The sequence below is a fragment of the Plasmodium vivax genome, chromosome 4 (assembly GCF_000002415.2).
Source record: "Plasmodium vivax chromosome 4, whole genome shotgun sequence".
NCBI lineage: Eukaryota > Apicomplexa > Aconoidasida > Haemosporida > Plasmodiidae > Plasmodium > Plasmodium vivax.
The window spans coordinates 600,848-626,332 of NC_009909.1; the positions used below are offsets into that span (position 1 = coordinate 600,848).

The 25,485-nt window shown below is 49.4% G+C and overlaps 5 protein-coding genes across 5 annotated transcripts, besides 11 other annotated features; 4 read left to right on the forward strand and 1 right to left on the reverse strand.

Annotated features, from left to right (window-relative positions):
* Nucleotides 1-819: 819 nt before the first annotated feature.
* PVX_003800 (serine-repeat antigen (SERA)) lies at nucleotides 820-4,424 on the forward strand (the record flags this gene model as incomplete). The annotated part of the gene is made up of 4 exons (XM_001612949.1): nucleotides 820-856; nucleotides 1,126-1,881; nucleotides 2,011-2,151; nucleotides 2,314-4,424. 4 exons carry the CDS (start codon nucleotides 820-822, stop codon nucleotides 4,422-4,424), a joined length of 3,045 nt encoding a protein of 1,014 aa, XP_001612999.1.
* Nucleotides 967-1,005: a microsatellite.
* A 545-nt stretch (nucleotides 4,425-4,969) lies between the features above and the next one.
* Nucleotides 4,970-4,993: a microsatellite.
* A 1,171-nt stretch (nucleotides 4,994-6,164) lies between these two features.
* PVX_003795 (serine-repeat antigen (SERA)) lies at nucleotides 6,165-9,606 on the forward strand (the record flags this gene model as incomplete). The annotated part of the gene is made up of 4 exons (XM_001612948.1): nucleotides 6,165-6,217; nucleotides 6,238-6,590; nucleotides 6,752-6,886; nucleotides 7,277-9,606. The coding sequence occupies 4 exons, from the start codon at nucleotides 6,165-6,167 to the stop codon at nucleotides 9,604-9,606; spliced, it is 2,871 nt and encodes a 956-aa protein (XP_001612998.1).
* Nucleotides 7,336-7,617: a microsatellite.
* Nucleotides 9,607-10,298: 692 nt separating the features above from the next.
* Nucleotides 10,299-10,339: a microsatellite.
* A 712-nt stretch (nucleotides 10,340-11,051) lies between these two features.
* Nucleotides 11,052-11,078: a microsatellite.
* A 202-nt stretch (nucleotides 11,079-11,280) lies between these two features.
* Nucleotides 11,281-11,310: a microsatellite.
* Nucleotides 11,311-11,697: 387 nt separating this feature from the next.
* Nucleotides 11,698-14,573, forward strand: PVX_003790 (serine-repeat antigen (SERA), putative; the record flags this gene model as incomplete). The annotated part of the gene is made up of 5 exons (XM_001612947.1): nucleotides 11,698-11,761; nucleotides 12,028-12,186; nucleotides 12,297-12,352; nucleotides 12,500-14,159; nucleotides 14,392-14,573. The coding sequence occupies 5 exons, from the start codon at nucleotides 11,698-11,700 to the stop codon at nucleotides 14,571-14,573; spliced, it is 2,121 nt and encodes a 706-aa protein (XP_001612997.1).
* Nucleotides 14,574-15,003: 430 nt separating this feature from the next.
* Nucleotides 15,004-15,026: a microsatellite.
* A 1,042-nt stretch (nucleotides 15,027-16,068) lies between these two features.
* PVX_003785 (Iron-sulfur cluster assembly accessory protein, putative) lies at nucleotides 16,069-17,368 on the forward strand (the record flags this gene model as incomplete). The annotated part of the gene is made up of 1 exon (XM_001612946.1): nucleotides 16,069-17,368. The coding sequence occupies one exon, from the start codon at nucleotides 16,069-16,071 to the stop codon at nucleotides 16,624-16,626; it is 558 nt and encodes a 185-aa protein (XP_001612996.1). The 3' UTR covers nucleotides 16,627-17,368.
* PVX_003780 (hypothetical protein, conserved) lies at nucleotides 17,368-22,829 on the reverse strand (the record flags this gene model as incomplete). Its single annotated transcript, XM_001612945.1, has 3 exons — nucleotides 17,368-17,432; nucleotides 17,681-17,740; nucleotides 17,975-22,829. 3 exons carry the CDS (start codon nucleotides 22,827-22,829, stop codon nucleotides 17,368-17,370), a joined length of 4,980 nt encoding a protein of 1,659 aa, XP_001612995.1.
* A 1,506-nt stretch (nucleotides 22,830-24,335) lies between these two features.
* Nucleotides 24,336-24,375: a microsatellite.
* A 103-nt stretch (nucleotides 24,376-24,478) lies between these two features.
* Nucleotides 24,479-24,500: a microsatellite.
* Nucleotides 24,501-24,552: 52 nt separating this feature from the next.
* Nucleotides 24,553-24,579: a microsatellite.
* Nucleotides 24,580-24,753: 174 nt separating this feature from the next.
* Nucleotides 24,754-24,778: a microsatellite.
* Between the last annotated feature and the right edge of the window lie 707 nt (nucleotides 24,779-25,485).

A 25,485-nucleotide genomic window follows, 5' to 3' on the forward strand; every position in this document is an offset into this window, starting at 1 on the left:
TTTTCCCTCCCTCTCCCTTGTGCACATTCGAACGGTGCTCTAGATTTACTCCAACCAATCGACACGCGCGTGGCTAGCCGTGTATACAACGCTTGGGCGCATCACCACTGGTACAGCTGAAAGGGTTAATTCACTGGCATGCATACATGTAAAAGTCATCCTGCCGCATGATGAAGGTGAGTATGCATGAACGAAATTATGTTTGATCGCTCGCTGAACTGGTAGGAGGAGACTCGCATACAATACACATTAAAGGAAGTCACTCTCCTGGGTAACGTTAAAGCACCACCTAAAAAAAAAAAAAAAAAAATTTTTCCCCGTGTCGATCGTCGAAAGGAACGTTTTTCTTTAGAATGGTGACTTTATTAGAATAGATAAAGGGAGAAAAAAAGGAAAAAAAAATCACCATATAATCACTAGAATAATCACTAGCATAATTACTAGTATAATCACTAGAATAATCACTAGAATAGTTACTAGCAAAATCGCTAGCAAAACTACTCACAAATAAGTTTGTCACGTTCAGTTGGCACAGGGAGGTAAAGAAAACGCTCTGAGGCAATGGAATACGCATACGGAAAGGGAAAAATAAAAAATAAATAAACGAAATAGTAATAATAAAATAGTAGTAATAGTAATAGTAGTAGCAGAGTAAACGAATTCGAAGCAAGGAGGAATAGAGAAGGCTTCAGTGAAAAAGAGGCCCCCAAAAGAGGCCCAATAAAAGAGGCCTCATAAAAAAGTCCCAACAAAGAAGGCCCACAAAAAAGGCTTAAACAAATACCATACCACACCTGAGCAACTTTTCAGTGGAGCAAAATGAGGATACGACCCGCGGCGCTCATTCTCATTTTAGGTACTTTTGAGGAGGGGAAAAATAATAAAAAGTTACAGCAAACATGATGGGTGGATGTCACTGCATGTTGTGCGTGTAGTACGACCCACCGAACGTTGGGTGGCCGGGAAACCTCTCCAAAATGAGCGTTCAATGTGTGGAAAGTGCATGCCGTGGGGTACATAGCCGTACACAGAGGTGTATTCGCGAGTGAGACTATGTGTGGTGAAACCCCCCTTTTTTCCCTACCCCCACCCGTTACTTTATTTTTTTTTTTCCCATTATTGCAGCCCTTTTGACTAGCACCAATGTCACCATATGCGAAGCGCATAAGATAGACGATGTAACCCAGGGGGGCAACAAAGGAACAAGTGGAGGGGGGAGCAACTCCGCCCCCCCTTCGAAAAACAAGCCCCCAAATGATGGGTCCAATAATGATGAGATATCCTTTCCAACCAAAACGATATCGTTTAGTATGCCCCCCACTTTGGAAGGCGGGGGATCTAAGAATGACAGTGCGGGGAGTGCAGACCAAGTGGGAGGAACAACGGGTGGCTCTCCCCCATCGAGCAATAACGCTACCGGAGGGAGCAGCAACTCCAGTGGCAAGAAAGCAGGGAACACACATATTCCCTCACGGGGGCTTCAAAAGACGAAATCGTCCGCCCGTGGAGTAACACAGAAGGGCCACCAAACAGCAGTAGACATTTTCGGAGGAAGTACCACCAAATCGAATGCCCCCCATGAAGGCCCACATCATGTAGAATCAGCCTTATTAAAAAACTACAAAGGGGTGAAAGTTACGGGCTCGTGTGGGTCCTACTTTCGAGTGTACCTAGTGCCGCACATACTAATCTATGCCTTAACAAAGAACTCCATCATCCAGATAGAGTCCCTCTTCGACGATAACACGAGGGTCGATTTTGAGTACGCCGATGACATTGTGAATAAGTGCGAGGAGGGGAAGAACTTCAAGTTGATTGTCTACTTGAAGGGGAACATCTTGACGCTCAAGTGGAAGGTGCTCCCATCGTCGGACCACTCGGGTAAAACTTAGTCGGAAAAGCGGCCTCCCGCGTGTATCTTACTTCTGCACGTACTTTACTTCTGCCTGACCCTTACTTTTGTACAATCGTCACTTCTGCATGTACCCCACTTCTACCCCCCCCCTGCAGCGGCCGGCACCAAGGCGGACGTGCGGAAGTTCAAACTCCCGCAGCTGGAGCGCCCCTTCAGCTCGATACAGGTGTACACGGCGGACGTGAAGGCGGGGCTAATCGAGAGCAAGAACTACGCGCTGGGCGCTGACATCCCGGGTGAGTTCCGCGCGAGAAGCGGCGCGCGCATAGCAGCACTGCGCATTCAAACTGCGTATGCAAACCGCTCATCCACACCGCTCATTCAAACCGCTCATCCACGCCGCTCCCCCACACCGCTCACCCACACCGCTCATCCACGCCGCTTCCCCCCCCTTGCAGACAAATGCAACGCCATCGCCACGGACTGCTTCCTAAACGGAAACGTGAACATCGATAAGTGCTTCCAGTGCGCGCTGCTGGTGCAGGGCGGAGACGCCACCTCCAACGAGTGCTTCAACTACGTGTCGAAGGACCTGCAGGATAAACATAGCAACGCCAAAGTGAAGGGGCAAGACGAACTGAGTCCGAAGGAGTACGAGCTCACCGAGTCCATTGACATCATCCTAAAGAACATTTATAAAGTAGATACGATCAATAAGAAGAAGGTCCTCATCAGCATGGATGACTTCGATGACGTTCTGAAAGCGGAGCTACTGAACTACTGTAAGCTCCTAAAAGAAATGGACGTCAAGGGAACTCTAGATAACTGCGAGTTGGGAAACGAAGTGGACATCTTCAATAACATGGTAAGACTGCTAAGTATGCACCCTAAAGAGAATATCATCACCTTGCAGGATAAGTTACGCAACACGGCAATTTGTTTGAAGAATGTAGACGAGTGGGTTGAAAACAAACGAGGATTGGTGCTTCCAGAAGGGGGGGAAAAAGCCGCACTTGAAGGGAACCCTACGGAAGTGGTCGATGATGAGGAGGAAGAACATGCAGGGGAAGGTAAACTGCTCGATCAGGACATGTACAAAAAGGATGAAGATGGAACCATCGATTTGGTCAAAGCGGGAAAGGAGTTAAAGTTAAGGTCTCCTTATTTTAAAAATAGCAAATACTGCAATTATGAGTACTGTGATAGGTGGAAGGACAAAACGAGTTGCATCTCAAACATTGAAGTGGAAGAGCAAGGGAACTGTGGACTCTGTTGGGTGTTCGCATCGAAGTTGCACTTGGAAACGATCAGGTGTATGAGGGGGTATGGCCACTTCCGCAGCTCCGCTTTGTATGTGGCCAACTGCTCCAAGAGGAACCCAAAGGATATCTGCACAGTGGGGTCTAACCCGATAGAGTTTCTGAAGATCGTGCAGGACACAGGATTTTTGCCCCTTGAAGCCGACCACCCCTACCTTCACAAGAACGCAGGGAATGAGTGCCCAGCGCCAAAGGAGAACTGGATCAACCTGTGGGGCAATAGCAAGTTACTTTTCCACAAAATGTATGGCCATTTTATGAGTTACAAAGGATTCATCTCCTACGAAAGTTCGCACTTTAAGGATAATATGCACATTTTCATTGACCTCATAAAACGGGAGGTGCAAAACAAAGGCTCCGTAATCATTTACATCAAAACGAAGGATGTTATTGGGTACGATTTTAACGGCAGAGGGGTGCACAACATGTGCGGTGATAAAACGCCTGACCATGCAGCGAACATCGTGGGTTATGGTAACTACATCAATACGAAGGGGGTCAAGAGGTCCTACTGGATTGTTAGAAACAGCTGGGGCTACTACTGGGGCAATGAAGGCACCTTCAAAGTGGACATGCTCGGCCCGAAGGGATGCAAATATAACTTCATTCACACCGCCGTCGTTTTTAAGGTGAACTTGGGCGCTATAGACATCCCCAATAAGGACGTGGACCTCAACCGCACCTACTTCCCCAAGCACAACTCGGACTTCTTCCACAGCCTCTACTTTAACAACTACGATGAGGAGGCGGACGGCGAGGAGAAGCCCGTCTTCCAGGGGGCGCGAAGCAGCGAGGAGGGTGGAAGTGGAAGTGGAAGTGGAAGCGGCGGTAGCGGCGGTGGAAGTGGCACCAAGTCCAAGAAGGGCTCCAAGAAGAAGCAAATTTCAGGCCAAGATGCAGCCGCCGCCACGGCAGGTGCCACTGGAGGTGCCTCCTCTATCGCGCGTTCCGGCCTACCTCCCAAAAGCCCCAAGCCGAGCCCATCAGCGGAGAAAAAGATCCAAATTCTGCACGTGCTGAAGCACATTGAAAACTCCAAAATTGTCCGGGGGCTGGTGAAATATGAAAATATAAGCGAGACGCAAAATGACCACAGCTGCGCAAGGGCTCACTCGAAGAACCCAGACAGGCTGGACGAGTGCAAGCTCTTCTGTGAGGAGAACTGGAACAGCTGCAAGAACCACTACTCTCCAGGGTACTGCCTTGCCAAGCTGTATAGCGGCGGCAACTGCTACTTCTGCTATGTGTGAGGTGGGGTCAGAAGAGTAGCTCCGAAGTGTGAGCACCCCCTTTTTGTGCTTCACTGCTTCGCTGCTTCGCTACTTTGCCGCTTCGCCACTTTGCCGCTTCGCCACTTTGCCGCTTCGCTTTTTTTTTTTTTTTTAGTAAACATACGCGTGTGTTTAATTAGCGTTCCTTCGAAAGGGCACTTGTAATTTTTTTTTTTTTTTTTTTTTTTTCGCCCTGAAAAATAATTTCCCCCCTCCGTGACGTTTCATTTTGACAAACTTAGAGACAACGTAATTAGCTTTGTGCACACTTACGTGCTAGTAAGCGTGAATTGGCTTCCCCCAGGTGGCGATTAGCCCCACTGGAACTTCGCTCCTCTCCGCTTCAACCCTCTCCGCTTCAACCCTCTCCACTTCAGCCCTCTCCGTTTCAGCCCTCTCCGTTTCAGCCCTCTCCGTTTCAGCCCTCTCCGCTTCAGCCCTCTCCGTTTCAGCCCTCTCCGCTTCAGCCCTCTCCGCTTCAGCGGGGGGGGAAGAAGTCCCGTGTGATGAAACGGAAAATGGGTTCATTTTTTGTATCCCTCCGGGGGGTCCCCACGAATGAGTCACCTGGTGTGCCACTTCCCCTGCGAAGGGGAGAGAGCACTCATCGGACAGGTCAAACGAAGTACAGAGCGGCAATTGGGCGCGGACTCCCTCAGCAGGGTGCAAATGAGCAGGTGTGCAAATGTGCATATGTCCGCGTTGCACATTGCAAGGGAGGTGTAAACGGTAGGGGGCATACCGCTTTGTTCTGGTGAAGAGGACACCCTCGATCGGTCCTGCTTTAACATAAAGGTGTACACTATTTTCCCCATTGGGGGGGGGGGCGACAAAGCAGCATTTTTCTTGGCTAATTGGAGCGTCACCGCCGGGCGTTCAACTCGTGAGAGCGCTAGTGCACGGGGAAAAAAAAAAAAAAAAAGTTACAGAGCGTTTCCTTTGGCGAACCGAACTTGAACAGGCAACAGTGCACACGGCGGGGAAAAAAAATAATAGCAACCAAGTGCGAGCGGCAAACTGGAGCAGTAGCAACCAAGTGCGAGCGGCAAACTGGAGCAGTAGCAACCAAGTACGAGCGGCCAAACCGGAACAGTGGCAACCAAGTGCGAGCGGCCAAACTGGAACAGTAGTGCCCCCATACTGCAACCGGACCGGACGAACGAGCCAAGAGGCGCGCACACCCCCTTCGCCCCACGAGCAAGGACACACGCCAGTTATGTTTCATGCAAGTCAAACCAAGTGTGTAACTGGGGAACCAAGCCGCGCATGCATTTCCGTGTATGTGAAGTCTCAACGAATCTAGTTTGAAGGCAGTACGACGAAATGGTGTCTCGCCTTTGCTTCCTTTTGACAATATGTAATGGGGGGGAAAAAAAAAGAAGCAATTAAGCAATTGCACACAGACGAGCGGTGACTTGACCAGCATGAGCGTGTGACCCTCCGCTGCGGTGTTGCGCAAGTATACTCATATATATGTTTTGTTTTGTTTTCCTTCCCCCCTCTCAGGTGTAGCCCTGGGCACGCACGTAACGCGGTGTGCAGGGGATGGGCCGCCTGAGACCCCGGTGGGGGAGAAACCCCACACAGCGAGTCCCCCCCAAGGAGGGGGTCCAGACGCGGGTGCTGGAGGCCCATCGCTGCCAGTCGCTGGACCCGCCTCCCAAGATGCAGACCCGCCTTCCAGTTCGAGTGCGAACGGGATCGCTTCCCCACCCGCAGATGGGGAGACAGCCCTGCCTCCCAGAAGTGCAGAAACAACAGACGCGGCAGACGTAACAAAATCACCATCCAGCGCCACCGAGCCCGAATCCGCAGGCGCAGCATCTACGCAGGCCGAGGACGATGCGGAGCAAGGCATACAGATAACATCAGCCCTGTTGAAACATTTTAATGGGATCAAAATTACGGGTTCGTGTAAGGAACCCTTTAGAGTGTTCCTCTCGCCACATCTATGGATCTATGCGGTACCGCCGGAGAACAAAATACAGCTGAGGCCGAACTTTGGACCCATAACCTCAATAGAATTAGGCAACCTGAGCAACGATTGCAAAAAAGGAGCCAACAACAGCTTTAAGTTAATCGTGCACACCAGCGATGATATTTTGACACTCAAGTGGAAGGTCACTGGGGAAGGGGCAGCTCCAGGTTAGCAGAAAAAGAAAAGAAGCAGTGAGGCGGATAAAACGCAGGGGGTGTAGCTTCCCTTTTTTTACAACGCATGGTTCACTCACAGGGGAAGTGATCACCATCCTGCTGCTCCAGACTTCCCCCCCCATCATGCATGTGCATTTTTCCTCCCTTTATAGGCAACAAAGCAGATGTAAAGAAGTACAAACTCCCTACCCTAGAGAGGCCTTTCACTTCCGTGCAAGTGCATTCAGCCAACGCCAAGTCGAAGATAATCGAAAGCAAATTTTACGACATTGGCAGCGGCATGCCAGGTGAGTTAGAAAAAAGCAGCTGCTATGATCCTCAGACATTACAAGGAATGAACATACACTCACTCATCCTATAGAAAAATCGCCAAATACACTCAAACCCAAACCCTAAAAACTTAACCCTAGACCTAAACCCTGAACCCTAAACACTAAACCCTAAAATCTGAACCCTGACCCTAAAATCTGAACCCTAAACCTAAACCCTAAACCTAAAACCTAAATCCTAAAACCTGAACCCTAACCCTAAAATCTAAACCCTAACCCTAAAATCTGAACCCTAACCCTAAAATCTGAATCCTAAACCTAAACCCTAAACCTAAAACTTAAATCCTAAAACCTTAACCCTAAAACATTAACCCTAAACCCTAACCCTAAACCACGTGTTCCACTCAGCCCAGTGCAGCGCGATCGCCACGAACTGCTTCCTCAGCGGCAGCCTCGAAATCGAGCACTGCTACCACTGCACCCTGTTGGAGAAGAAGCTGGCCCAAGACAGCGAGTGCTTCAAGTACGTCTCGAGTGAAGCGAAGGAGTTGATCGAGAAAGACACGCCGATTAAAGCTCAAGAAGAAGACGCCAACTCTGCAGACCACAAACTGATCGAGTCCATAGACGTGATACTAAAGGCAGTGTACAAATCAGATAAAGATGAGGAAAAGAAGGAGCTCATCACCCCGGAGGAAGTGGACGAAAATTTGAAGAAAGAGCTAGCCAATTATTGTACCCTACTGAAGGAGGTAGACACAAGTGGCACTCTTAACAACCACCAGATGGCAAACGAAGAGGAAACGTTCAGAAATTTGACTCGACTGTTGCGAATGCATAGCGAAGAAAACGTGGTGACCCTTCAGGACAAACTGAGAAACGCAGCCATATGCATCAAGCACATCGACAAGTGGATTCTTAACAAGAGGGGGTTGACCCTACCGGAAGAAGGGTACCCATCGGAAGGGTACCCCCCAGAAGAGTACCCCCCGGAGGAACTCCTCAAAGAAATCGAGAAGGAAAAAAGCGCTCTGAATGATGAAGCGTTCGCTAAAGATACCAACGGAGTCATCCACCTGGATAAGCCTCCCAACGAAATGAAATTTAAATCCCCCTATTTTAAAAAGAGCAAATACTGTAACAATGAGTACTGTGATAGGTGGAAAGATAAAACGAGTTGCATGTCAAATATAGAAGTGGAAGAGCAAGGGGATTGCGGGCTCTGTTGGATTTTCGCCTCTAAGTTACACTTAGAAACGATCAGGTGCATGAGAGGGTATGGCCACTTCCGCAGCTCCGCTCTGTTTGTGGCCAACTGCTCGAAGAGGAAGCCAGAAGATAGATGCAACGTGGGTTCTAACCCTACAGAGTTTCTTCAAATTGTTAAGGACACGGGATTTTTACCTCTAGAGTCCGATCTCCCCTACAGCTATAGCGACGCGGGGAACTCCTGCCCCAATAAAAGAAACAAGTGGACCAACCTGTGGGGGGATACCAAACTGCTGTATCATAAGAGACCCAATCAGTTTGCACAAACACTCGGGTACGTTTCCTACGAAAGCAGTCGCTTTGAGCACAGCATCGACCTCTTCATAGACATCCTCAAAAGGGAAATTCAAAACAAAGGCTCCGTTATCATTTACATAAAAACCAACAATGTCATCGATTATGACTTTAATGGAAGAGTCGTCCACAGCCTATGTGGCCATAAGGATGCAGATCATGCCGCTAACCTGATCGGTTATGGTAACTACATCAGTGCTGGTGGGGAGAAGAGGTCCTATTGGATTGTGCGAAACAGCTGGGGGTACTACTGGGGAGATGAAGGCAACTTTAAGGTTGACATGTACGGCCCGGAGGGATGCAAACGGAACTTCATCCACACGGCTGTTGTGTTTAAGATAGACCTGGGCATCGTCGAAGTCCCGAAGAAGGACGAGGGGTCCATTTATAGCTACTTCGTTCAGTACGTCCCCAACTTTTTGCACAGCCTTTTCTACGTGAGTTACGGTAAGGGTGCTGATAAGGGAGCGGCGGTGGTGACAGGGCAGGCGGGAGGAGCGGTAGTCACAGGACAGACTGAAACGCCCACTCCGGAGGCCGCTAAAAATGGGGATCAGCCAGGAGCACAGGGTAGCGAGGCAGAAGTCGCGGAGGGTGGCCAGGCAGGAAATGAAGCCCCGGGAGGGTTGCAAGAGAGTGCTGTTTCGTCGCAAACGAGTGAGGTTACGCCGCAATCTAGTATAACTGCTCCGCAAATCGGTGCAGTTGCCCCACAAATCGGTGCAGCTGCCCCACAAATCGATGTAGCCGCCCCACAAATCGATGTAGTCGCCCCACAAACGAGGTCCGTTGACGCCCCCCAAACGAGCTCGGTTGCCGCCCACCCCCCAAACGTGACGCCGCAGAACGTGACGCTTGGGGAGGGCCAGCACGCGGGGGGTGTAGGCTCCCTCATCCCCGCGGACAACTCGGGCGAGAAAAACATCCCAGTCATGCACCTTTTGAAATATGTGAAGGAGACCAAAATGACGAGGGCCTTCGTGACGTACGGCAGTTTGAGCGAAATAGAAGGCTCGCACAGCTGCTCCAGGATCTACGCCAAGGACGAGGAGGGGCACGAGGAGTGCGCGCAATTCTGCCTCAAGAACTGGCCCGCCTGCAGGGGGCACTACTCCCCCGGCTACTGCTTAACTAAGATGTACACGGGGAGCAACTGCCTTTTTTGCAGCGTGTAGCGCGGTTCGGATGTAGTGGCGTATGACGCGGTGGGTGAAGCGGTTGTGGTGGATGAGGTGATTGCGGCGGTTGCGGTGGATGAGGTTGTCTGGGGAGGGCGCTACTACTGGGCCCTCGGGAACATCGGGGGGGTAGCCTTCCCAAGCGCAGCCGCCTCTACGGAGATGGCTCCTGCGCGCCGCTCCATTTTGATGTTACTTTTCGGCTGATGCGGCTGCGTGGGGGCCTCACGTCATTTTCCTTTTTTTTTAACATCCCCCTTTGGGTAAATATACCAACGAGGAGCCACCCCAGTGTGTACTTTTCCGCGCATGCATTACACAGGTTAGAAGTTTTTTTTTTTTTTTTTTCTTTTTTTTTTTTTTTTTTTTTTCCACTTAACAGAACTGCAAAATGAAGAGTTATAAAATTGTGAACGCAGCTGTGTTGTCTTTATTTTTTCCCACTGCGAGGTGATGCTCACATGGGGAAGTGTTTATGTGGGGTGAAAATTACGCCCAGTTGGCTGTAACTCACGCTTGGCATTTTCCAAGCTCATCGACTTAACGGAAGTTAGGGGGTTGGCAGAAGGCTTACCCCGCGTGGTCATTTACACGTGTAAACAGGAATGGAGGCGGTCATGCCAGCATCCCCATGCGGATATCCCCCCCCTGGGTTTATCTTAGCATCTGATTTGTGTGCACATCTGGAATAGATACGTGCCATCTGGTTATTTGTTTCTATAAATTGAAGGAGGGGTGGGGTACCAAATGAACACTGCGGGGGATCCTCAATGGAAAGCTTACATATCACGTAGGGGTTAATTTGTGGATCTTCCTGCATGGGAATTTATTTATTTTATTTTTTATTTTTTTTTTTTTCCAAGTGGGAGTGGCAGAGCCAGCAGAATTAATCTTACGAGTGTGCGTTTTGCTGTAACCTTCATGACATTCCCACTTTTAAAATTCGCGGATGCCCATTTCTGCAAAATTAAAATTGTGAGGTGAACACATTTTGAAGTTATGTTCCTGAACGAGGCAGGAACTTCCCAGGAGGGGTGTTTCTTCTGGGTGTTCTGGCGCAACGGTGAGCTGCATGCAGTTGGGAAAAAAAAAAAAAAAAAAAAAAAAAAATTGTCTAAAAATGGCTGAAAATGGCTAAGAGTTGCTAAAAATGGCTGAAAAAGGCTCAGAAATGACCGAAGGGGCTGATCAAGTGGAACGCGTTGCGCGCAGTGCATGGTTTCACCCACGTGAAAAATCTGGACCAAATGTCAACCCTTGGGGAAGGCTCATTTTCACGGCAAGACAGTTATTTCCAACAGTGGGCTGACATTATACATACATATATATATATATACATATAAGGAACAGAAAAAAAAAAAAAATTGTCGCTTGAGGCAAATTCTTCACCACGTGAACTCTGTGTGTAACAAAACACTCCAGTGTCTACATCATGTTAACTGAAGTTACACCTGTTTCCGTTGGTTGCACGCGCACGATTGGTAGGGGAAACCTTCCTGCTCTTTCACCTTCTCACGCATGTGCTGGCGAGGCTGCAGCATTATGTAACACGTGTCCCCCTTTCATGTGGGCACGGCGGCAAGCGCACAGCTGAGCGGCGATAGCACATGCGTGTAGGAATGCCCGTGTGTACGTGTCCGTCTGGCGCGATTCGCTTCCTGCAACGAGGGCCCCTTGGAGGAAGCACGCACTAGCTGCGTCGATTAAGTTTGCAGCGCTGATTCAATTTGCAGCATCGATTCAATTTGCAGCGTTGATTCAATTTGTTTTGTTTGCAGCGTTAAGTTTGTCTTATCCGTTGCGTAGATTAATTTTGTCTTGTCCGTTGCGTCTATTCAGTTTGCTTTTTCCATTACGTCTGTTCTCTATCGCTTTCGTTTCTTTCCTTTTTAAAAATTACTCCTTTACCGCTTTTTCCCTGACTGACGCCGCGTGACGCTTCGCCCCAACATAAGCCTTTCGCTTTCGCTTCGAGTGACCCGCGCCAGTTAGCCCAAAGAGCCACCACCGCATCCAAAAGAAAAGCGGTAAAGGACAAGTCCGATCGTCACACGGAAAATCTCTACCCCTTCTTCACTCCTGTCTACGATGAAGATAAATCAGGTCGCGCAGTACGTCCTGTTCGCCCTGGTTGCCCATTTGGTGAAGAGAGGTAGGGTTCCTACAGCCCGCAGGCGTTTTTAAGCGGTTCACCACGCGCCCACACACGTGTGTTTACATGTGTGGATGCCTTCAGTGTGCTCCTCCCCCTGCTGGTTGATGCGCGACATCTGCTCTGCGTAACTTGTAGGCCCACTGCTGAACCTAGACCTCCACGCGCGCACCTCAAACTGTGAGTGGGGGCCGCGAATTGGGGGCGGCAAATCCGAACCGAAAACATGTTGCCCTTTCCCCCCTCCCATCACCTCACCCACGCAGTCAAGACCAACATCCTAGTGAACTGCTTCGGCATGCTGCACTGCAAAATATGCCACATAGCCATACGGAACTGCTTCCTATCTGGGACGAGCAACTTGACAAAGTGTTTGCAGTGCGAGGAGAAGTACTATAACATTCAGCCGTGTACCCACCAGACAGGTTCGCGTGGGGTAGAAGCGGCCATTTAGTGAGCATGCCGGCCTACCGCTTAACTCCTCTTTTGGATCACCCCCCAACCACACGCACACCTTTTCGCCTCACCCTTTTAGAAAACTTCCTGAAGACCTCCAGGGACAAGGGAGCCTTCGTGGAGATGAAGGACCATGTAAGGGATTAGCGCTACCAAAAAATTAAGGGAAAAAAGAAGAGCTAAAATTAGGAGTGTCCCATTCGAAGGGCAAACCTGGCCACTCCGCAGCAGCGAAGTGAAGTAATCCGTGTCGCTTCACACCGTTCGTTCTCTTTCCAATAGGACTACCTAACGGATGGCAAGGTAGACGACCTCATTTCCGAAGTCGTAAAGATATCACTGGAGAGGCAGAAAAATGCAGTGCCGGCAGCAGAAGACAGGAACGAAGATTTCCACAAGAAAATCATGCAGCTCTGTTTGTACTCCAATTTTAATGATAACTACGAAAATGCGAAGAAGCACACACAGGCAAGTGTAGAAGAGGTAGAAAGGCACATACATAAAATTATTAACATGTACATGCGGGAGAGTAACAACATGGAGCATATTATTAACTCGCTGAAGAACCCAGCGCTGTGTCTGAAAAATCCTGCAGAGTGGACGAAGGACAGGGCGGGCTACAAGGACAACGATGTGCCTTCGGTAGGCATCATCCCAGAGAGGAAGCTGTTCAAGCCCTACGAGGTGAAGTCCCTCATGAGCTCCCTTTACAGCTACAAGTCGAATTGCAACCGGCAATTCTGCGATAGATTCTCGGACCCCAACGAGTGCGAACACAGCATCCGGGTCCTCAACCAGGGGACATGTGGAAACTGCTGGGCCTTCGCCTCCTCGCAAGTAATCTCCGCCTACAGGTGCAGGAAGGGTCTAGGCTTCGCGGAGCCCTCCGTCAAGTACGTCACGCTCTGCAGAAACAGGCACTCGGATGACTACGAAGAAAACCCCTTAGGCCACTACAACGATAACATTTGTAGAGAAGGGGGACATCTCTCATACTACCTGGATACCGTAGACAAAACGGGGATGCTTCCTACCTCCTACGACGTCCCATATAACGAACCTTTGAGAGGGGCAGACTGTCCTGAGTCCACTGCCAAATGGGCAAACATTTGGGAGAAGGTCAACCCATTAACTAGAATTCTAAATGGGTACCTATACCGAGGGTATTTCAAAATCTCCTTTCATGAGTATGCAAGAAGTGGAAAGACGCAAGAGCTTATTAGCTTAATTAAGGACTACATAATGGACCAGGGGTCCTTGTTCGTTTCCATGGAGGTGAATGAGAAGCTAAGTTTCGACCATGATGGGGAGAAGGTCATGATGAACTGCGAATATAAAGCATCTCCTGACCATGCCTTGACGTTAATAGGATATGGTGATTATATAAAACCTTCTGGAGAGAAAAGCTCCTACTGGTTAATCAGAAACAGCTGGGGCTCTCACTGGGGAGACAAAGGAAACTTTAAAGTTGACATGTATGGTCCTCCCAATTGTAACGGTGCAGTGCTGTGCAATGCCTTCCCTTTATTGCTCCAAATGAATGGGAAGAAAATTACCAAGCCGCTTCCTAAAGACTTAGCCTCTACAGACAACAAGGTCCGCTACGATCACTCAATCTTTAATAGAGACAATAACAGAGCGCAGTCCAGGAGGTACAACCAGAATAGAGAACAGGACCGACCCAATGGCCGGGCAGATAACAACCCCTTTGATAACCCCAAGTATAATGAAATATATGATGACGATGACAGGGACGCGCCAGCTTTTGATCCCTTCAGGGGGGACTACGTCTACCCCCACATGGATAATGCCAACGGCGCGGAGCGCGGCAACGAGGGCATGAATGACAACCGCGGAGGAAAAATCCGCCGAAAGGTGTTCAAGACCTCCCTCGTCGTCACCATCGGGGACACGCAGTTCAAGCGGGACATCTTCATGAAAAGTAGGCCTCCGGGGGGGAGCGGTGGATCCGCGTAGCCGTGTAGCCGTGGAGCACTTCACCGCATGGGCGGCCCGCCTCACCGATTCGTCGCCCTCCACAAGACGCATCGCCACTTCCAACCCGTCACTACTTCCAACCCGTCACCACTTCCAACCCGTCACTACTTCCAACCCGTCACTACTTCCAACCCGTCACTACTTCCAACCCATCACCACTTCCAACCCCCCTGCAGGAAAGGAAGAGTACAAGGAGCAGCACTCCTGCCTGAGGACCTACTCCCTGGATTCCCTGGCAGACGTCTCCTGCAGGAACAACTGCGAGCAGTATATTGACCTGTGCAAGCACTACACGTCCATCGGCAGGTGCCTCATGCGCTTTGCGAACAACTATAAGTGCGTCTACTGTGGAATGTGATGAAGGAGGAAGGGAGGGGTTCTCCCCAACTGGGTGTGGTAGCGCGGTTGGGATGGTGCCAAAATGGGGGGAAAAAAAAAAAAAAAAAAAAAAAGCCACAAAATGATCATTTTGTGCGACGTGGCAAATAATCAGTTCAATTTTGTTTTTCGTTTTTCCGCGTTTCCCCCCATGGTGCTTCCGCGCCACCTTCAGTTCTTTATCCCGCGTGCGAAATATGTAGGCCGCCGATGGCCTTGCGTCAAAAAAGTTTTTCTTTGGCCATCCCCGCGGCACCCATTTTTGCTCCACTGCATACGCGTAACCATTGCCCACATTAGTTTTTGCGCCCGTGATGCTCTTCACACCCACAACTAGCATTAACGCGCGCCGTCGTGGGGCCTCCCCCGGTGCTGTTGTTTAATAGACTCATCGTGCGAACACCGCACACGGTTTTTTTCGCCCACATTTTGATGTAACTTTTATGCTATTCTTATGTTCTTTTTCGTGTGCCCTTTTCGGCTATCTTAAGAGGTGGACGCGATATTTTCATTTCCACTGAGGTTGCCTCGTCGCGATCCGCGCGAACAGGCGTACCACGCACATGGGCGTAATTGTCCAGCAGCATGCCTTTTTCCGGGGGGTTGAAAAAAAAAATGGCAAAAAAAAAAAACACACGTTCGCCCTTTGCGCCTTTGTGGGGTTATTCATCCGCTTCGTAAAATTTTCACTCAATGGGTTTAACGAATGGGAAAAAAAGTGAAGCAGAAAGTGAAGCGCTTTCTTATGCAGGCCGTTATCTTTAGTGAAGCAGACGTGCGGCATTTTTCCCCTTTTTCTGCTTTTTTTTGGCCATCCCTTTCGAAGCCACGACACGCGTGTAGGGCGCGATTTTCCTTCCCCTGATTTTTCCGCGCGGGAAAAATTGCCCAGGAAAATGATCACACTGTTGCGGCCGTTTGGGGAGGCTCCCGAAATGTTCGAAGCATCTTCCTTTGCCGTTGCCACCGCTACCACTGCGCTTCTTTAACTTCAAATGTGCCGCGCGCCTCCTCGAATTTGAAAAAATTCTTCCTCGCACGATGTAAGCATGTTCGCATGTGCGCATGTGTGCTTACCGATGTAACGTCGTGCAGCACGCCCCTTCTCGCAAGGGCAGTCACGTACTCCTCGAGCGACCAACTGATGCGGGGATCATAACACATAGGGGCTGGCACCCCATTTTGTCACATTTGAATGCGGCCCTTTTTTTTTTCCCTTTTATCTCCCTCTTCGTTTGTTAAAACAGTTTGAGCCGCTTCCCCTGGTGAGGTATCCCAAGGGGAGTTTTAAATCTGCGCTACGGCTAATCCCGGCAGAAGTAGAGAAGCTTACCGACGCCCCTTCCCCCCTGTTGTAGAGCAGTAAATCGAAGAGGGCTAATGGACACCGCCAAGGGTTATCTACCCACATACATGTGCATCTCTCCTCACTTGTGCAAAACAGAAGAGGTTGGCCAACCCACTTGAGGGGCAAAATGTTCCACCTGCTAAGGGGAAACCGCGCGCCCAAATTTCGGAGCGCCCTCATTAAGAAGATGCCCTATGGTTCAACCCCCAAGGGGGAAAGTCCCCAACCGAATGCAAGTGCAAATGCAAATACTAATGCAAATACTAATGCAAATACTAATGCAAATACTAATGCAAATACTAATGCAAATACTAATGCAAATACTATTGCAAATACAGGCGAGCAAATCATCCACCTCACCAGCGACGCAATGAACAAAATGAAACAAATAAATTTGAAATACAAAAACTCCAAAGCGTTGAAGGTGTCCGTAGAAGCTGGGGGGTGCTCAGGCTTCCAGTATTCCTTTGCCCTAATCGATAAAAAAAACATACAGGAGAAGGACCTCGTCGTTTATAATAGAGAGTGCCTCGTGGTGATTGACAAAGGAGCGGCGGAAATGCTAAGGAACTCCAAAATAGACTACACCAACAGTCTCATTGCGAAGAAGTTCGTCCTCGAGAATATTCAGAACCTCTCCTCCAAGTGTTCCTGTGGCAACTCCTTTGACGTCAAGCTTTTTTAAGTGGCAAGCGGGGGGGGCGTAAAAACGAAGGTCACGTGAGAAGGTCTCCGTGAGAAGGTCCCTGTGGGGGCCAGGACGGGGTGATTGCCGCATCCCAGGTGAAGACAGCGCGAAGGGAAGTGACCCTCTCGTCGTTTCTGCTCAACCGTTTAATGTGTCAAATGTTCCAATGAAGGAAATGCAATGAGAGGAAATGTGCCCTGCCCATTATACACCTGCGCGAGGATTTTTTTTGTGAAGAAGTAGGCAGTGTGAATTGGGCAGTGATCGACAAACAGAGAAAGACAAATGACGCAGCCGGGGGGACTCCCCCACGCAGACTGGCCGCGCCTAATGGCTTGTTTGCAGCGAGGCGCCACCTCGAACGTCAAACAAAAGCAGAGGCAGTCGGATGCTCATCTCTCATATGCGCACAAAAAAAAGAAAAAAAAGGGAGATAGAGAGAAAGCGAAATAGAGGGGGCCGCTGCGGGGAATCTTCCTCCACAGCTTCGAACCATCTAGACGGATGTATACAATCGGGTGAGTAGCCGCAAAAAATGGCAAACGGGGTGGCACAAAGGGCGCTGGCCAGCGGTACATCAACGGAATTGGTCAGCGGCGCATCGAGGGAATTGGCCAGCGGTACATCAACGGAATTGGTCAGCGGCGCATCAACGGAATTGACCATCGGACAAGGCAATCCACTCCGCGTGTGTGATGGCGGCGGAACGGCGCGGCCTCTCTCGCTCTCCTCGGGGTGCTACAAGTTGACGTTGCTCATTCGGTTGTTGAAGTCGTAAATTTTGCGCTTAATTTTGTCCATGTCTAAGGGGGGGGAAAAGGATAGCATGTTGGCAGGATAGCAGATTGGCATGTTGGCATGTTGGCATGTTGGCATGTTGGCAGGTTGGCAGGTTGGCGGTTGGCATGTTGGCAGTTGGCATGTTGGCGGTTGGCATGTTGGCGGTTGGCATGTTGGCAGTTGGCATGTTGGCAGTTGGCAGTTGGCATATCATCGGGGCAACTGCTCAACTGAGTAGCCGGTCTGCGCGGAGTGACGGCGCCCCGGTTACCTTCGTAGGCGTAGGAAAGGACGTTGGACGCGGAGTCGGAGAGAAGCGAGTATTTGTCATCTGCATCGGGGGTGTGTGGGGGGAGCAAAATGGGTGCGGTTCGCAGTTGGGGGGGAGGCGAGCTGCGATGTTGCCATTCCCGCGCGTGCTCAAGTGGGTCAAACGGGTGGAGCGGTGTGAGCGGTGTGAGCGGTGTGATCAGTTCGATCAGTTCGATCAGTTCGATCCGCTCCCACCGATCACGCCGCTCAAACGGATCGCACCGCTCATGCCGCTCCCGCCGCTCCGCCCTACCGGTCAGGGTGGCCCGCGCGGGGGATATGTCCGAGTTGCAGAAGAGGTAGGGGTAGCGGCCGCAGAGGCCGCGGGGGTCGGGGGCGAGCAGGGGCGAGGAGGTCGCCTTGGAGTACTTAAACTTCAGCTGCGTCTTTTTGGCGGCCCCGAATTTGTCCGCAACCGCTCTTCCCCTTTTGACGCGCGCATTGAGGAGGAGTAACTGAAAGGGGGTCTCCACACGCGCGAGCATCTGCCTGTTGACCACGCGCACGAATTTATATAAACTGTCGATGCATCTGTACACCTTTACGAGGCGCTCCTGATATTTGAGGCAATGCAATTTGAGGAGAAAGTTGAGCAGCCATTTTCTATTGCAGAAGGTGACGAAGCGATCCAAACTGTGGGTGAAAATTTCTATCTTCGTCAAGTGTCTGTAGTGAAAGAGACAGGGGTAAGCCTCGTTCATTCGCAGGAGGTGCATGACGTTGGACTGCTCCTTGCTGGAGAGCAGCACTTCCAAACTGTTCGTCGCGTAGAGGAGCCTGCTCCTATTGTTATGTTGGTACGTCTTCAGCACGAAGAGGAAGAACCAGTCTTGCACTTTCCTCTGCATGAGTTTGTTCAGAACGAAGGAAAAGACCCCGCAGTGCCTCAAAACGGGGGTGCTCGCCTGCACGACGTTTCCCACGTGTGGGCCCCTCAATAGGAAGAAGTACTTCAGCAAGTGCTCCTTCATCTTCATCTTATAGAAACACTCCGCCCTGTGGATCCCCTTTTCCAGAGTGGCCTTATCCAAGTGCTGACAAAGCTCATTATTTGCGTACATTAAATTGTCGCAGGCGATTTTGTTCTTCCGCTCCATTTGGTGAAAAAAAAACTTCTGTAGCTGTAAAAAGGCGTAGTACTTCTGCCGTTGGACCATCCTCGAAATGACTCGAACGACGCGAAAGACATTCTTCTCGACGGAGACCTTCTTGCCAATTCGGTTGTCCCGCAAGCGAATGTACCCGAGGAACACTCGCCGAAGGTACACCCTAAACATGGTGAAGACAAAATTGGTCACGTAGTCGTAGTGGAACTTCAGCTTGGAAAAGAAACACCCCTTTATCCTCCGCTCGTAGTTTACCAAAATGCTATTTACCCTAGTGAGTGAATAAGAAACGGCGCTCTTCCTCCTACTTAGGGTCCTATTTTTCTGTGCAAACAGCTGGAGGTAGCTGCTCATCCTTCTTTTGTATAAATTGGACAAGACGTGAAAGAGAAGGAGCACACTTTGCCGGTCTACAATTTCTTGGTAGCTACTTTTTTCCTTCACCAGCAAATTGAATAGCAAATCGTTGGTCTTCACTTGGTAGGAAACAAAATTCGTTTCGTAGCTTCTTATCATTAGAACGTTAAAATAACTTTGCACTTTTTTTCGCAAGTAGAATTGTAGCCTGTCTGCCAACTTTTTCAGTGCCCTTTCTCGTTGCTTGCTTCCTTCTTCAACTCCCTTCTCGTAATCACATTTGGTCTTCAACTCGATGAAGGCGCGCCTCAAAACGTGCCGCCTGCACACCCTATCGACTATCTGCAGCAGGTGCATCAAATAGAGGAGGTAAACCCGTTTGTACTTCTCCACCATGTAGGAGTGAACCGATTCTATGGTCAGATACTCCCTGCCTCTGGCTGGGTTCGCTCTACAAGTGGGTTCTACTTTGCTGCTAGGTTCTACTTTGCCGCTAATCTGTTTGAATACTTCCATGTTGCTCGCCCGGAATAGCAAAGTAACATTCTTTTCGCAGTGGTCCTTCTTTTTAAAAATGTACATCAATTTGAACAGGTACCTGTCCTTCTTCTTCTTGCTCCTCTTAACTATGCTCACGTTTAGAATGTTGCCATATGGGATGCACGTGATTATGTTTTGCTCGTTGCGCTTAATCAGCAGGTAGTTGCAGGCCAAAGTGATCACCATGGGGATGTACTTCCGGAACATGAGCCCCACGTTCATCTCCACTTGGTACTCGTCTTCTTCCCGCATCAAATTTTTTACCTCGTCATTTATGTGTTCGTAGCAACTTTTGTGTAACACCAGTTTGGTCAAATCTGCCCCTCGCAGGGCTTCGTCGCAGAGGAAGTTTCCGGGCGCGTCTCCGACCCGCCGCTCGAAGGGGTTCGCCCCGGGGGTGCCCCCCCCACGGTCAACGCCACTACCGCTGCTTGGGGCGACTGCACTGGATGCACCCTCGTCCATCCTCTCGTTCACCCTGTATGTGTAAATTTCTTCAAAAAAAAACTTGTCCATTTTAAACTCTTCAATGTCCCTCACCAGAATGTCGTTGCTCGAGAAGGCCTGCTGCTCATCCTCCCCCATCGCTATACTGCTACATTCGTATGTAACATCGAAGCTGTTTAGCGCGTCCTCGTCATTACTCGGGAGGTTCACTCGCTCGCGACTGGGGCCCTCCCCAGGAACGCCATCGGTGTTAACCCCCCTGTGATCATCTCCACAACGCGGTGCGTACTTCTCATTGCGCCACTTACCCGGGGGGGCCCCGCTCTCCCCATCGCCAGCCGCCATACCACCCGTCATGCCGCCTACCCCCTCGCGGCACCGTGGAATCACTCCATCGCAGCGGCTGACTTCACTTTCTCCATTTCGCAAGTCCCTCCAGATGGAAGAGTTTGCCAGCATGTTAACCGAACTGTTGCTGTTAATTCTACGCCCGAGGTGCGTGGGAAACAATTCTTCTGCTCTCTCAGGGTGGCGTGCCCCCCGATTTTCCTCGGCATTTGAGCGGGATTTGCTCGTGAAAGGGTTGCCGCGGGTGGAGCGGTTAGATGGGGTGAAGCAGTTAGAGCTGTTGAAGCGGGTGAAGCAGTTAGAGCCATCAGCGCGGTCAACGCAGTCGCTACTATCGCTGGCGCTACTGCCCCCCCTGCTAGCTTCCCTTTTATTGCCCATTTTTCCACCGCACCGATTGCCCTTGCTGCAAATTGAAACGACACCCCGTGCGGTAGGGCCCCCCCCCTGGCGACACTTTTTTTGCTCATCACTGCGACCCGAGGGGGTAGCACATGCGGTGCAGCGGCAGTTGTGGGGCTGAGCGGGATCCCTGCCCATCACACCAGCGATCTGGCCGCTCGCTCCGCAAAAAGCGACAATTCCGCCGCTTTCTCTGCCTTCTTCACTTTCTTCATTTTCTCCACCTTCTCCACTTCCAACCCTGGCGACGCACACTGCGCGCGCCCTACTCTTCGCGCCCAAAACTGTGGAGGAATTCACACCGCCACCACTCGCCTGGGCAAAAGGGGCAATTTCCACTTCTAGTGCACTGCGGGTAATTTCGCACCTCTTTTTTTTTTTCTCCCCCTTCACTTTCTTTTTCTCTCCCCTTTTTACTTCCTCTATCCTCCGAAAGGGCAAATTTCCCGGGGAACCGCGCACACGCAACTGCCCATTTTTATCCCCCCCCAAAGAATTAATCACCACGCGACCACCGCTCGCATCATCGTAACGCTGCCTCTCCTGCGCCCTCGATGACAGAAACGAATTATGTACGCTGAACAATGTGCCAATGGAACCCTCGAATGGGTTATTTAATTCTTTGATATGTTCCGCGTTGGTGGGTACCTCCAAACTGCTCTTCTCAATGTGATGTTCGCCCGCCGCTCCGTTTTTACCGCTCGCCCGAATACCCCTGTTGTCCCCCCGTTCGCTACTTCCACTTGGTGAATTTTTAACAGATGAAGAATTGCCATGCTGCTTATTTGTCGAGGGTGTTTCCCGCGCCACATCGACATGTGGTTCATCGGCGAAGGATGGTGATGCAACGCGGGGTGCCCCCTCCTCAGTGACGTCTTCTTTTTCACAACTAAAGGGGTTAGCAGTCCCGTGGGGGAAATTTTGGAGTAATTGGGGATGACCCACCATGGGACTGCTTCGGCCTACCCCTTCTTCCAACCCATGTGTGTAGACACTTTTGCAATTTACACCTGGTGGGTACTTCTCCCTGGTTCCTCCGTTACCTTCACTGGTAAAGTGGAATGTTCCTCCGTTCACCTCGTTGTAGTCACCGTGGGGTGGTGGTCCCCCCATATGTGTTTGCTGGATTTCCGCTTTGCCCATCGCTTCAAAGTGACTACCGCGTGTAACCTCTATCCCTTCGTGTGGTGCGTATGAGGGGGTCCCATTGGGGTTTCCCCTTACGAACAATTTTTTCTCCTTATTCTTCTCCCCATGCGGACGTGGCACATGGGGGGATCCATTACTCCCACGAATGGGCCCCAAACGGGTTGCACCTTTTACAAGGCATATTTCTTCCGCCCCAGCTTCGCAAAAGGTACCATCTGGATGGCTGTAGTGCCTCTCCCTGCTGATTCGCCTCCCCCATGGTGGCCTTTTTTTTAAAAAGAGCTTCAGCTCTTCATTCGATAGTGTGCACATCTGGTCAGTATGGTCATTTTTCTGATGCGTTGAATTTACAGGGAAAGCAACCTTATCAGGATAAACTACATTTTCACGTTTCACCAAATTTGCAACTACACTTTTGATGTGCTCAAGTTTGGAGGATAAACATTTTGACTTGGGCTGGTAACCCAGTGTGTGCATTTGAACAACTTCTTTTTTTTTCCCCTCACTATTGGTTCGTAGCACCTGTGTGACTTCTTTCCTGTTTGGGCATTTCACCTCAACTGCAACTTCTTCCTTTTCAGTGCCTTGATTGATCTTGTCCTGATATACCCTCGCATCTGTGCGGCCAAACGCCTCTTCACTCCCCCGGAATGCAGATGATCTGATTTGAGGAACTCCCCGGTTCTTTCCCCCTCGGGTTAAGACTCCTATATCATCAGCGTTGTACATATATAGCAAGTTCCAATTATCCGTAGTCATGTTTTTTTTTTTTTTTTTTATTTGGGGGTTGGATGGGGAGAAAAAAAGCAAAAGTAAATTCGCCTAACGGTGGAATGCCAATCTGTTGAGAGATGCCAGGTCATACGTGATAACTTCTAACGCGCTGCATGCGTGTGTGTATACGTGTACTGCCTCTCCTCACACACACATGTGTGTGTAGGTATGCCAAAAAAGAAAAAAAGAACTGCTTTACGAATCGAGAGAAAACGGAGCAACCCGCGTGAGCTTCAAAAAATAAGCGAAGTGTACAAAATGGGCATGCAAAAGTGGGTAAACAACTATGTGTTGTAAGAAGCGCCACTTGGCCTAAAAAAGGGGGGGAAAACGGGCCAAGTTGTTGACAGACAAATGGTGGAGTGGCAGTGAAGGCAGCTTCTTTCTGCTTTATCACATGTGTCCTTTTTTGCCCCTTCAAAATTTAAGGAAAAATACGGCCAAGTGTGAACCGCGCTTTGTTTCAAAACGGTGGTGCTGTTTGCTTCGCCTGACGGTGTGACACGTGCTCGGTTTAGTGAAAGGGGGTCTCTACAGGGGCGGGACCTGCCTGCCCCATTCGTTTTCTTCTCCGTCAGCTTCCTCTTCCCCCTCGCAAAAGCATCAGCAAAGTGCTCTCAAAATGGTGCAAGCACACTAGAGTGTTCAAAATTGAGTGCGCAAATTCGAGCGCGCAAGTTTGGTCCCCCCAGTGGGTCTACGCTTTCGTTACATATAAGCACATACATATGAGTGATGCTTTGTAACCCGCTGGGGTTAAATCGGTTGGATTAACTTCTCTACTCTACTACGGTTGTAAAAAAAAAAACACTTTCTGGGGGTAAAAAAATGCTACACGCATATATGTTCGCCTCAATAGCAAATGGCTTGTCCCTGCAGGGTTACACCAATATGCGTGGGCACGCACTGTCGCTCCAGGCTAGTGGTACGGCGAGTGTCCAGTTTTCAAAAGGCTACAATATTTGGCGCGGCGGGTTGCGCAAAAATGGATGCAGGCGCATATAGGGCACTTAGACACGAAACGAAGCGCTCATGCTTACGTTTGCCAAAAAACACGATACGCGAAAAATAATTGTCGAGCTGTGCTCGTTCCAAAGGGGGGAAACGGAAAAGCGCGGGAAAAATTGTCTTCATGTATGCATATGCATGTGTATGTATGTATGTGTTTATGTTTCCATTTGTGTACACATACGTAAGCACATCGCCGCATTACACACTTTTTTTGCGAAATGAAATCTGATAACAAAAATGGCGCGCAGTATGTGCTTAACGCGGAAAAAAAAAAAAAAAAAAAAAATATACCCCTGTAGGTATGTGTACACGTTGTGCGTGAGCATCTCCCGTTAAAGTTTTTTTTTTTTTTTTTTTTTTTTTTTGGCACCTTTTTCTTTGCTTTCCCCCTTTTATATTGCCCATTCGGGATGTAACCCTGATTTTACGACTTTGTTTTGTGTCACTCTGTCCCTTTTGCGCCATTTAATTTGTTTTCCTCAGCATGTACAAGCCATCACCCACAACGTACGGCATGCTAGCGAAATTGCAAAAATGATAAATAAAAAAAAAAAAAAAAAAAAAGTCATACAAAAAGGTGAAATAATTATGATCTGTTCATAATATTTTTGCATGTCTTTATTTTTTTCCCGTCCCTTATATATTGCCCGTTCAGGTAAAAACGACCTGCTTTGCAGAATTAAATGAGTCCCCCTGTGGCTACTACTCGATAGCGTTACAACGTTAATGCATTTGCCAAGAACAATGTTGTGAAGAAAAGGTCTGCCCCTTTTTTAGCTGTCGAATGAATGTAGAAAGGATTTTTACGCAAGGGGGGTTGGCGGAAGGGAACGCAAATTTCGGTTTCGAAGAAGGCTACAAGAAGGGAAAATAAAAAAAAAAATAGTATACCGCTGACAAAACCGTGATCAAATAAAACTCGCAGTTGTGTGTAAACCGGGGGTGAGTGTTCCTTTCGCCTTCTTTTTTACAATTCTCGAACGGTTAGGAAATGATGGGGAATACGTTTACAAACTGGCATGCGCAAAATGGACAACACTGGGCTGCGCCATTTTCAACCCTTTCGTGCAGCGCTACACAGTGTGTATTCCCCAGACGAAAGGAACAAGTTGACCTCGAAGCACAAAAGAGAAATTTAAATTTGCAAATTGGGGGGACACGCAACTTGGAGAGGTGAAACAAGCACTCATATGTGTACATCAACATATGCATAAGCATGTGTGTGGGGATTGTCCCTCCTGAACAGCACGTTGGCGAAGTTTCACAAGGTTGTCTCTCCCCTGAGATGCTTTATTCGGTTATTTTGTGGGTATCCCATATTTTGCCATTTGCTGCGGTTTCCGATGTACTGGCTAACCCCCCCTGCGCATATGCGTAGTAGCAAAATTGCAAACATGGCAAAGAAGTTTCAGCTTGAGATATTTAATGAGTGCCATTTGGGTGTAGGAGAGTTGATCGTGGTAGGTACATGCCAATCCGTTTGGGGAGAAATAATTCCACATCACCTCAATCGAAGGTCAGCCATTAAGGGAGGAAACGAAGAATTTACCACTCCGCATCTTTTTTTTTTTCCACAATTTTAATATAGATTATGTCATCCTTTTTTTTTTTTTTTTAATTATAAATTATT